Raw genomic sequence first — 13,172 nt, forward strand, 5'->3', positions numbered from 1 at the left:
CAGGCCTACCTCTGTGCCTTTCCCGTCAATAACCCCACCTCTCTCTCTCTCTCTTTCCTTCCTCCATGGGCGGAGCCACAAAGCGCGCGCTAACACGTGACCACGGTTCCTCGGCCAATTGGAGGCTCGGTTATCCGACGGCGCGCAAGGACAGGAGGGAAACTGGAAAAATCAAAGCTTTTCGTTATTTATGCTTCATTGATGGGCTTTATTCTCAAATGGGGACTGCCATTTTCTTAAAACCAGACTTTTTAATTGTGTTTACGCCTCATTAATACGGAAACTTGTTGCCTGGACAATGTACAGGGCAAAAATGCAGAGGCCAGCGGAGTCCATGTATTTCTGTCACGTTAATATGGACAACGATGAGAACCAAATCTCGACTGCCCCCAACAAGTTTCCTTTCCAGTATCCTTCTCTTGAGCAGTGGGAGGCCGTGTTGGCCAGCTCAGACCCGGACGCCCAGGCCCAGGCAGTGGAGTGGGCCGCCAGGTCGCCGTCAGTCGAGGACTGATGGCCATCTAGCACGGAACCATCTACACGCGCTTTTGACGAATGAAGTTCCCACTCCACTCCCACTCCTGTTATTTGAACTTTGAACACCAGCAATCCCACTCCCCCTCCAGGCCCGACCTTCCTGCTATAATGGCACCACAATAACTTCTTTAAACTTACAAATGGTGTGCAAATGTTAATGATGTTATGAAATTCCTCGTCTGCAAGACGTTGCTACAATGGCCGCTTAGCCGCATTGACATCGCGTCCTTTGTAAAGATGGCGAAGGCGCCGTCGTTTCGTGTTGGATAGCGGACACCGTTTCTGGTATAGTTTCTGTGTAACCGCTTACACCATGGATAATAATCTCACAGACTACGTTAGCGTAGTGCAAACCATGGACAGTGACCATACAGGTTATGTTAGCCTGACTCCTCCTGCGATGGAAATTGGGGCTAAATATTCTTCTCTTGAAGAACTGAGTGCGGCACTGAGATTGTACGAGGAGACGCACTTTACGCAATTTTGGAGAAGCTCTTCGCGCACAATCCTCGGTAGGTTGATCACATATTCAAAATTGGATTGGATTGGATCACTCTCATTATATCAGTGTCAATGACCACATTTCAATTTGCCATGCTCTCACTTCAGCCAACGCCTCCTGATTCAGCGTACCGCGTACAGTGTTAAATCGAAAGCTGACGGTGGTTCATTAATCGGTGGAAGAACATTTTCGCAGTGTATAGTTTATTGACGGTTGAACCAATGTGTAAATGGAATAAGGTATTCGTTCAGGTGAGCAGTGAAGAAATAAAAGGAATGGTTTTCGCGTGCCCCGACTGTTGACATGCCTTGCCTCTTACTGCGTCGTATGGTTGGTTACCGATGGGCGTGCGTTTCTGCTTGACCCAGTAATGATACCTTGTATTTGGAACAGCCCCTAAATGTTTCGAAGTTTTGGCCAATTTACGAACATTTGCAGCCACAGGGCCATTTCGTCTGTTGCGGTTGGCACGTTATCGACTCCCAGATTAAAGAAACGGCAGGGCCATGTCTCCGGAGCTGGGTCCATTAATGCCAGGGTGGAAAGGAAAAAGAATACCAGTGCTATTAGAAGTACGGCAGCGACGTACTGCGCGAAATGGTAATATATTTCTGCGGTAAGCAACGTTCGGTGCGCTGTGGTTAGGTTTCCTTACAGTAAATTTGGCCTTCACTCTCCGCAAAGAACAGGCGCACGAAAAGGTCATTGGCGAAATATAGATTTGCAGGGCATTACAACTGCCTACCTCAGGGGTCAGACTTGCTGTTTGCTTTCTTGAATGTCTGAAGGTGAATGTTCCCCCAAAAGTGTTGCAATACAGGTGATGAGCAGGTCTATATTGGAAGTTGTTGCAACATTTCCTTTGCTGTATTTTGTATTGCCCTGAAAGAGATATACGTTTGTTGCGCTCTTAGTAAAGTAGAAATGTTTTCTGAAATGCAGTTTGTATGACGGAAAAAATTGCTTACGGTCAAACAACTTTTTTTCTTCATGCTCATAGTGGCCAGTGGGCTCCATTTTCTTAAACGAGTATTGCAGATTGTCAGTTCAGTTTCTGTCGTCCAGGTTAGCCGAGCAGATTTCTCACTGAGTAGATTGATAGATGTACTTGTCTTGTTGTCTGATGACTGGTAAAACAGCTCGAACACACAAGCACATGCTTTTTCAAGAGTGGCAGGGTACTGCACAGTGTGCATTTTGTTGTAGTTTATGCAAACTTTGCACTGAGCACAGTTTGCACTTTATTTTCATGTCAATTTGGGTCATCATTACTAGTGTTTGTGTTTTTTTGTCCTACTTTTAACTGCACATTTACTGCTGTGGAACTTAGTGGGTTAATGCGTCCTTCTTTTCCAATGACCTTAGCCATTTTATAGGCACACAGTGAGTGTTTGAGTACACACTGATCATTTCCTTGCCTTTTCATTACATTTTCTACCAAGCAACAACTTGGTGCAGTAGTGACAGTAAAACCAGTAATGCTGCACGGCTTGCAAACAAGAGAATGTACATACTAGGGTGTCAGGAATATACCATGTAGAATGCAAAGCCATATAGTTACAAGGTTAAGGCTAACTGCTCAATTGTGACAAGCAAGGTGCTTTTTTATTTAAGGCATGGCTTGTTGACCTCTGAATCTTGGAACTAGTCATTTTGGCTCAGTGGTTAGGGCACTGGGCTACTGAGCCGGAGGACCTGGCGAAATGCAAAAGGTGCCCATTTGCTGTGCGATGTCAGCGAATGTTGAAGAACCCCAAGTGGTCTAAATTAATCTGGAGCCCTCCGCTACAGCGTTTCTCATAACCCGTGTGTTGCTTCAGGACATTGAACGCCACAATTTGCAACCTAGAATTTTTGCTGATACGTTGAGTGACGCCCTTCGGAAGTAATTTTTAATTTGGTTAGCTTTTCGGCATAAATATGTTTGCAATGTTATGCGAACCAAACTTAGATCTAAAAAATAAACGCCCATAACATGTTCTCATTTGAACCATTCAAGCAGAAACTTGCTGAAATCAATTGCTGTACACTGCACACCTTCCATTCTTGCTTTTGGTATTTTCAAGGCAGAAGTAGAATCTGTTATCATATGCTACTAGGTTGGAGTGCAAATTATCTCATCAGCTTGCACTTATGCAACTGGGTAAGATGAATTGGTGCCGTAGTTTTGAGAAAGACTAGAACCACTACTAGCCTTGACAGATTCAGTATTTGTATGTGTTTTCTTGTAGAGGTACTGTGCCGAGACATTAAAATCGAAACTCTATAAAGGCACTTATGATGATGTCATGAATATTATGCATACCAGCAACAGTTTATTGGGGCTGGCTTACAGCACTGTGATCTTGCGTGCAATGTGTTCTTTACTCCTTTTTTTGCACAAAGCTTTAAACTGTTTGCCTTGGCCTCATGGTGCAGGTGCCCGGAAGAAAGGCTTGAAAAGGCCTATTAAAGACGAACTCGTCTATTCTGAGATAATCTTCAGTTGTGCAAATGGCGGCCGGAAATACACATCCAAGTCCACAGGAGCACGACCTAACCAAAGGTCAGCCAGAGATGTTCGTTCTGTGTCACCATTCATAGCTAAGTGAGAAAATAAAATAAACATACATCTTTTATGAGCACAGAGAATGAGAAAACATGCAGGCGCATGCCTTCCCAGACGGACTCGGAGGAGGCAGTAGCTGGTGCTGTGTACTAGAGCACTGCGCGGGCTTGGACTTCCTCGAAAGCCTGGCCGGGCCCACAGGCTGGGCAGGGCCAGGCCGGGTACAAGTTTTTGCCGGGCTTTGGGTTGCGGCATTGGCATTGGCGAAATATGGGGCCTGTAGAGGTTGACATGACATCTTCATTGCATAACATATCCGAGCCCATTTGATGTTCCTGCTTTTTGTTCTTGCTTTATGGTAAGAGAAAAGCAGTGGGAAAAGCAGCTGTTTGAATGGACTGAAGCGGAAGCCTCACTGCCTTTTGGCCTGGCGTGACTTCTTGCGTGTTGTTAATGAACTGATGGCAATGTTACAGGCTCTTTGATATAAGCCTGCGAATATTAAGTCCGAAACTAGAGGGAGAAAACGGGCTTCAGTTGATTACTTACAACAAATTGGTATGTGTGGCATTCAAGGCACTGTACTTTATTCCGGGCAAAAAAACAAAAAAGCACCAACTCAACCAGAAGCAGGAACTAAAGAATTTTAGACACCTATTCTAATGACGGACTGTTTTCCACTGAAATTCATAGTAACAACATTTGCGCTTTTGTAGCTCTTACAGCTTTTGTGTTTCAGGCCTGAGCCAGGCTGGCCCGCTTGTCGGGCCAGGCTAGGTCAGGTAGGTGAGCGCTTCTTCGGGCTCGGGCCAGGTTTGGGCATGTATTAGAGAAACCGGGCCGGCATCGGACGGGTAGCGGTAGTGGGTACCAGGCCCAGGCCAGGCCCGGGACAATAGTTACAGTCCGTGCAGTGCTCTACTGTGTACAGTGCAACTTTTCATTTTTACAAATGTTTTGTGGCGTTATGACATCCTAGTATAAGATGAGTTTTTGAGCAGAGACTTGAGCAAGCTGGCGTGTCTTAGAATTAGAAATAACATATAGGAAGTCTGCTTTACTTCTCATTCTGTATGTTGCACTTATTTCTAGTTCTAGTATTAGCTGCTGCTCTTGTGCTTTGTATGGGCTAGTTGCATAAAGTATATCCTTGGAACTAGTTAGTGCTAGGCATTGGCTTTTTTCATAACTGGGCAGTTTTTAGCATTCATATGTCAGCATATATCTGCAGTTTATATGTGCTATGTTACCAGGAAAATGGCAAAATAAGCAACAAAATAAAGTGTGTGATGTTCCAAGGCATTCAGGCAGCCTTGAAACACTTATTTGTTGATCGCGAGAAACACCCTGGATGCTGTGGGGAGCTTTTTGAAAGTCATCTGAAAAGAATTTTAACTGAGCATGTAGTGGGAGGAAGGAAATAAACATAATATATTTAGCCTTTGCTGTTTTGCTCTACTTGAATTCTCTCCTCCATATTCCCTTGACTTGCTCCCATGTGAGCATCACCCTGATTACCAAGACTGCGGCTGGTTGCCAGTCTCCTGGTTGCTGCCACTGTCTAGTGATGGCAGTGGCAGCATGGATTAGTTTGTATATCGACTGCCATGCCGGCTATACTAATATTACTGTTATTACTATGTGGTGGCATCTTGAAACTGTAAGAAATTAAGGAGGCCTTACATTTGTGCTCCATTTGTCAATGCTGCAAGCAAAAGAGTAGATTAGGTAAGTTGGTTCATCTTGAGCATGAAAAACTGCTGCGCGAATAAAAAATAGGGCAAAAATAGTAGCATAAAACGGCAATGGCGGCTGCTGCAAGCTGCATAGGGCTGTGTAACATGGGGTAGAGGGTGTGTTCTGAGCTTCTTTAAGTTATTTAGGTGGGGAGTTAAAGAAATGAGTTTAGCTTTCTGTGTGTAGTCTGGTTGCACCTGTGGCATGCATTTGTTCTTGTGACATAGTTTCAAGTGCTCACCAAACATACTATAGGACATTCAAGATTGGCTGCACAGCAAGGATAAAGGTGGTGGCTTCTGCAGATGGCAACTTCTTGGAAGTGAAGCTCTTGGATGATGTGCATAACCATCCCATTAGTGAGGCAAGTACTGCTTATGTTCAAGAAAATCGTGTCCTAAAAGGGCGGTGAAGGAAAATGTTAAACCAAGCTAGACAAGTAGACTTCTGTTTGCGAACTCTGTCTTTTTTGCATTGCATGAAGTGGTGACTTGGTAGCTGAGCCAGTTACCAATGAAGGCTGTGAAAATGTAGCTTAAGATCCTGTGTGATTGTGAATCTTTATTTTTTTTACTGGAAAATATAATAAAAGTTTCAGGTTAAATATTTATGTTTAAGTGGATTTTTTTTTTGCTCCTTGACCCTTCTATTCTTGCCACAAAAAAGGTGCACACGTCAATTCTTTGCCCTGGAGGACAGTGAAAAATCTGCTAATTTTTCTAAAGTGACAACTGTATGAGGGAGTTTCTCTGGGGTTAATGAAATTGGTGTTGTAGTGTGTCATAACCAAAGACTTCTGCATTCACCTGGGCCCTGGAGAGAATGTTGCCCAGATTGGCTGGGCTCATTCGATAAATACTGAGATATTTTTACCATTTGGTGCGGTGCAGCGTAAATGGCAAAGATTTTGCTGAAATTTTTTACTGAAAGCTTCATTTCTTAGCCATATGGCACTCTTAGCAGCAAATACAAAGCCAGGCATTGTTAAACAGTCCTACCCTTATCCTAAAGCCCTGTCACACTTGTGCCCTCTAAGACTAGCATACTCAATTCTCACTAAAAACCTAAGGTTTAGGCCGCATACACTGAAAGACCACAGAGCTGCTTGTGACCATTACTTTTACTCTTCTTTGCAAAGTCATTGCTGGGAAGCATTGTTAGTTGATCTGTGTGGCTAATAACCTTTAATAATGGCATACTTTACTTCATCGTTGTCCTCCCTCCAAAATGTCAGGACATTGCATTTTTTGTGGCAGGTCACAAATAATTATGGAATCGTAGCCCTGCAGAACACAGAGATTCAGTTTGACTTCTGGAATTGTGGCTTGAGCGCCTCCTAAGCCACAGTTCAAGGGCATTCAACTGCCATTTAGGATTGGTGGAGCAAGACTCCAGGTCATTTCTTGCAGTTGGAAGAAGGGTTTTTCAGGGCCTCTTTCAGTTTTGTAGAGAAGTATGGCTGAACTAAGCGCAGTAATTTCTTTAAGCATCAATTTATATTAGGCTTCCAAACAGCATAAATCCAACTAAAAGAAAAAGAGAACAGTGGCATGCAAGCTTGTTTTGTCCTTAGGTATAGTTTGTGTCACACCATCGTTTTTATTACGCAGCAGCTTACTGTAAACTTGATGTTGCTTGTTGTACCAGTTTGTCATGCCTGGTGAGCAGTGCAGCAATAAGGAGCTGCGCTAAGGAGAGGTACTAAGCTAAATGCTGAATTTTTGCAGGCCTGCTTCCGACAGCTACCAAAGCAGCGGCGGCTGGCAGCTGATGACCTGCTTGAAGCCAAGAAGCTACTTGCCTTTGAGTCGGATGAAGAAGCAATTCAGAACTTCATTGTCAGCACGGGCAAGGTGCTTTTTGGCTCTTCGTTTCCATTTTTCTCCCTTGTTTAACTTTCTATCAGCCCTGCTTGTCGGACATGCCACTGTGTACTGCTGGCATACAACATCTTTGCATGGACACTCTGTGAATGCAGCAAGCAGAAGTGAATTTACTAGATTTGAATCATGACTGAATCGGCTTCAGCGAATGTTCCACTACAATGAAGAATCATGTCTTATTGTCATCAATAAGCCGCATGAGGTTACAAATATGGCTGCTGCAGTCCAGAAAGCTTCATGCATTGTTCTGCTTTGATGAATTTTAATGAATCTAAACTTAATTTTTCTGTTTGTTTAACTACAAACCAATAAAGTTATTATCTGTTTGTTGTCTGCAGAAGGAAAACATTGGCTATAGCTGCTTGCCTCTTTGCCCAAGTCACATTTTAGTATTATATGCACTGAATGCCCTACACCATGTACCGATTCTTCTGCACTGATTCTGTGCATAGCAAGATGTATTCCGTGGAGGAGATGGTTGGCCTGTGTCTAGTCCTTAGAGGGGACAAGATTTCTGGAGTTAGGGCGAGGTTAGCGAGCTTCTTGCAGTGCTTCTGACCTGTACTTCCTCTTGGCCCTTGCACTGGCTGGTACTCTAGAAGACTTTGCTGATGCATCCAGTTTGGCAGGTCCATGCAAGACAGCTGTTCTGTTAAAATCACCAACTTTTGTTTTGCCTGGTACAGAGATAACATCACAGTTTTAACGGAAATCAACTGCTAAGACCCTATATGACCACCCGTGTGATGGACAGTGGCATTGTTCATGGTGAAGGCAACGTGTCAGTGATGGTAGTATCTTGTGAAAGGGTAAGGTTACGCGGTAGCTGCAGATGGTGCAGCAGTGCCATCACCTGTGCTATCCGAAGTCATGCTCGAAGGCTGCTTTTGAATAGATATGATCAAGGTTACTTGCAAGGAGCTGTGCAGTATAAATGCACAAAAATGTCTATAATGATAACAGTTGGCTGTACATAAGTTTGATGTACTCGTCATCACATGAAAGTAGATAGTATTGTTTGCAAAACGTCTGAGTTGAGCTTGAAGGCCTAACTTCAATGAAATTTTACTCACATTAAACTGGATATCGTCCTGCAGAACATGTAAAGAAAGCGGTTGTAGCAAAATTAAACATAGCTTTCGAATGTTGGAAATAATAATAAAAAAGGTGTTGTCATAGGCAGAATGTTGTGTTCAAATATGCGCCATTTTCTCATGGGCGTCGTCATGTTTAGGGTACCTCGATGCCCGCTCGCCTCCGCTTTCAGGGTGGGAACACTTCCCGTGATGGCAACATGGGTCACACACTCCCGTTCGGCTGCATAGAGCGCAATGCAGCGGCGGGCCGTTCGGAAGACAAAACTGGCACTACCGTGTGAAAATCTGCAAACCTGGTGTTCTAACAAGAAAGGGTGCTGCCAGAGATGTTTCAAACAGTGAATCGGAGTTAGTTAAGCTAAAATATGTCATGTTTCGCAGCTCATCTGCTGAGAAATTCAACGCCTCGCGAACATTCGTTACATTCTCACAGCGATTGTAACATTTCCAGCGCTATCTGTGCACCCGGATACTCTACATCTCGATTGCTTTTCCAACAGTCAGAATTGCTTATTTAGAGCTGGAGTTTCATAATCGCCAAACACTGCCACTCGGGCAGTTCTAATGAGAATATCAAGCTTTCCTGTCATTTCCTGTCAACGACAGTTTCGAGGATGTTTGGGCATTAACTTGCTCCTCTGTTGCTACTGCGACAAAGCAGTGGTAGTGTATAAGAGATAAATATATGAAGGCATAACAACTGTCAGAAGATTTTGACATACACTGCTCACCTCGTGTTTGGGGTGTTGTTGAAACAAACCAGTGAACTGTGTAAGAGTCTAATGGTAGCACAAAATTGACTCATATTATTTTATAATTTGTCTTGCCTTCAAGAAATGTGTGAAACGGTCACCTTTGTTGAATCTGCTACTGCGTGGTTTTCTTTCGTAGTCTACAATTAACTTGTGCGTGTGCATGATTCACTTTTCACAAGAGCGTAATAGCCATAACCACTGCTTATTCGCCGTGAAATTTTGACTTCAGTTTTGGGAAGGTTCAAGGCAATGCCAGCTTGTAATGACCAGCCTGTCCACTTCAACAAAACCAAATTAAAAGATATATTTTGTGTGTCGCTACTCCAAGCCTCCGCACTTTCGCCATCGGAATACGGCGGACATCAAATGCACTGACCATAGGAATCGGTGTTGCTGAGTGAAACACAGCACGTAAATATCAGAACAGCAAAGAACGATCCATTTATTTACAATATACATGACATTGAATGTACACATTCCGTTGTGCGTTCTAAAACAAAAGGCAACTTGTATTCACTGAACGCCTGTGCCTGCTACTGTTTTGCTTCCATAGGATTGATCAGGAAATTCAGGTGTGTTCAGTCATCGTGCGAAAATACGAAGCCTAAGAGACACAAAACGGTCAACAAGTTACTGGAAAATTTCTTGAGTACTGTGTGATCGAAACTTGTGGGAGGGCCACACTGCTGATAATCATTTGTCTTAGTGTCTTAATTGGCTTTCTGACACGACTAATATCCCTTGTTTCAGAAAAAAATTTCAATGTCCTTTCGCACTTCTCAACAATTTTCAGAACTTCTTGGCTTGCGTAAGTTAAAGTTTTCCTACCTTGTACAAACTCTTTCAGCTGAACGAGTTTGTGCTGTTCTCCGGGCTCTTCCGCGGTCAGCATGTGCATGCAGACCAAGCAATGTTCCACAGTAGACCAAATTTGCCTAACTAAGAATCCTGCTAAATGAGAAAGTATGTCGCCCTTGATAGAAGACAGTGGGTGCAGATCGACATCAATGACTTCCTCATTTTCTTCAGATTCGCGCTGCCTCGCATGCTGTATTTCTGGAGAGAGAAAATCAACTTGATAATCACTGTCGTCAATTTCGTAGCCAGATTTTTTTGGAACATTTAGAAACTGGCTCACTGACACAAGTTTAAGGGCATTTTTTAGATCAAATGAGCTGGGCTCAGACGCCCGCATTTCGATTACGGAAAATAAATTCTCCAAGCAGTCTTGGACAAGCCTGCCAGTCAGGACAAATTTGTACCCGCAGTCTTTCAGGAGGTAAAGGTGTAGCTTCATCTCAACATCTGTCGACATGACTACGCCTGACTGGCAGGGCTTCCAGATTTTTTGCACGCCAATGCTGAGTTCCGAGACAACTTCTGACGCAAAGTTCAAAACTGAAACTGCTCGCTCATACTTTTCTTTGTCAATCATGCTTAATGCGACCAACGGATGGCGAGCTGTCATTATCGTGTACCACTTGAATAAAAGTTCAAAAAACCAAGCAGTGGTTTGAGCTTCCGATGGTAACGCGCCTTGATCTACAAGGTACCTAATTCCTGCAAAGTCTTCTCTGAATAGCTGCACAGCGATTCCGACCTTCATTTTTGTGAAGTGACCATCTGAAAAATGAATTTCGCCAAGGTTTGAAGCAACCTTGAGCTGTTCGTCGTGCTGATGCTCAAATTCTCAACATGCAATATCAAAATTTCAGTGCTTGGCAAATTAAATCTTGACACAATCTTTTCACTAAGATGCATGACATCCTTCCTCATAAGATGTCCTCTAATATTCTTGAGTACATTAGCAGGGTTGGGCATAAAGTAAAGCTCTCTTGCATCACAAGGGTGGGGAACACTGCACACAGTCACCGAATTACGTGAGCTCGACAGACTTAAAGACCCCCGCATGGCTCGGTTGGAGGCACCCATGTCACAGGTCACACAGAGTACGCGGAGAGAGATCTCCGAGCAGAGTCGTATGAGATGAAACAAAATCTCTCAACGTGTCACCAGAAATGTAAGCACCTGTAAAATGATAAACTATCTCTTGCTTCCAATGGCTGTTCATGCCTCCAACCATGAACACAAGAGCATGATTAGCTGGTTGATCAGACTCCGGCAGAGTCGTCGTTCCAAGAAAAACATCAGAACTGCGATCTAGCTCTAGCCTTTTTCTGATCTCCATTTCGTCCAGAAACAATACGCAGTCTTTTTCAATATCGGCCATCATGGATACCTTGGTCTTCATTATTTCAAATATTTCAGTAAGCACGCCTGGTTGAAATGGAAGATGCTGTAGCCTTCTGCAGAGTGTTCTCCTTGACGGCAGCGGATTGACGTGCTCAAGCAGAATATCGTATCCTGTAGAGCCACAAGCAAACTTCAGCTGCAAAGCCTTCTTTACTGTCGCTGGGCTCCATGAACAGCCCTTTCTGTTGTGCTTCTGCAGGGTGACTTTTTGATCTTGAAGCTGAGATTTGAGGTCCAAGTAGACATCTCTTTCTGAGGGCGTTTTGTAGTTCTAATTTCTCTTTCCAGATTTTTTTTTAGTCAGGGAGCATCGTTCCCTCAAAATCGAGTTCTTATTCTGAAGGTCCTGTACTTGTTTCACGAGCTCAGCTGCGGACATAGAAAACACATCTGCTGTTCGTGCTCCACTCTCCCTTGCATCTTGATGCTCTTCGCTCACATCACTGTCAACGCTTTCAGAACAGCATTCTTCTGCGGCTGATGAGCTGTGGTCTCTATCACTGACAGTGGTAGCTGGGAACGTTCGTTGACGAGGCTGCTTTCTGTATTTAGGTCGAGCTGAAAATGTTAAAAAAATAGAAACAAATTACATTGAGGACACGAAGCACTGAACTTGTCTTGAATTTCGCATATGCTTTTAAATGGTTCCCTTCATCGGATTTCGAATGACATGCATAAGCTAGCAAAAACAGACCCGTGATCAGGACCCGACATGCTTAATTCCGCCATCTGAACTGGAGCAACTATGGGGCAGATCAGCGAGAAAATGTCACTATTATTTCTTCCGACTTTTTTATGCCATCAGCATTTCGTAATAGAATCCTCTCGCAGTACATAAAGACACTGCTTGGAGAGTATTTAAGTAGTATCAGCATAAGTAGAGGTTAGTGACCCAATGTTTCTGAGTTGAAATGTTTACTTTCGAGAAAGTACATATTTCCTTATGCCTGAATTCAAAAATCGTCGGCACAGTTGTGGATTTAAGCAGGTGCCGTCCATCCTGCCGATTGGCTTCATATTGGCCTTTGTCAAAATGAAGCTGAAATAAAGTAATGCATGGTAACACGAGGAACTGGAGCCTTTCATCAGTCAGATGTAAGGCTCGTGGCGTCATCAGCTAGACAAAAAGCAGTGATACCCAGCAGCAGTTGTGATAAATATAAATAATCTTAGGGTATCGTGCCAAAACGCATGCAGTAGTAAATTCATAAACAGTACGTTCACTATTAACACAGATATGTGCACCACCTTGACATGCTCGCAATATATATATATATATATATATATATATATATATATATATATATATATATATATATATATATATATATATATATATATATATATATATATATATATATATATATATATATATATATATATATATATACATACACACACACACTAATTGATTGGCACTAGATATTTAAAAAAAAAGAAACATTCCCCTATGCACCCTGATTTTGGTGACTGTTGGCTTCCTTAATATATATATATATGTGAGGACTCCATCCCCTGTTCTTTTGCTTCGTTCGCCAAGAAATGAAGACCGACAAGTCGCCTTTGACGACTGCTAATTTCAGTAATTATGAAGGTGCAACTTTTCAGTTGTGCATTATGCCTCCGCCCCAGCAAATATTGTTCTGAAATGAAAGAGTTTCGCATGCCTTACCTCGCATACCTTGGAGTTGTCTGTTGGCTTTCAGCCGTCTCGTTTGACCAGCGTTTCCCACTTTTTTCTGTGCGCACTGTCTCGAGGAAGGCGAAATAGCCGCTGTCGTTTTCTAGTGCTGGCAGAACACTCGGGAACACAACAGCGCGTCATAGCTTGATATGCGACTGCTTCATCACACACACAAC

General features: G+C 43.2%; 1 protein-coding gene across 3 annotated transcripts in view; it reads left to right on the top strand.

Moving 5' to 3' along the window:
- Positions 1-729: 729 nt before the first annotated feature.
- The window catches only part of LOC144114365 (uncharacterized), a 28,700-nt gene continuing 16,257 nt past the window's right edge, over positions 730-13,172 (top strand). The window contains exons 1-4 of one of the 3 annotated variants that reach the window (XM_077648043.1): positions 730-1,049; positions 3,458-3,584; positions 5,580-5,688; positions 7,052-7,177. In XM_077648043.1, the coding sequence (XP_077504169.1) occupies positions 851-1,049; positions 3,458-3,584; positions 5,580-5,688; positions 7,052-7,177 (561 nt within the window). In that variant the 5' untranslated portion in view covers positions 730-850. Of the gene's footprint in view, positions 1,050-1,154; positions 1,291-3,457; positions 3,585-5,579; positions 5,689-7,051; positions 7,178-13,172 lie in introns of those variants that run through there. The other 2 variants (XM_077648044.1, XM_077648045.1) reach the window with 2 other exon arrangements.

Source organism: Amblyomma americanum, chromosome 1 (genome assembly GCF_052857255.1).
Source record: "Amblyomma americanum isolate KBUSLIRL-KWMA chromosome 1, ASM5285725v1, whole genome shotgun sequence".
Taxonomy (NCBI): Eukaryota; Metazoa; Arthropoda; class Arachnida; order Ixodida; family Ixodidae; genus Amblyomma; species Amblyomma americanum.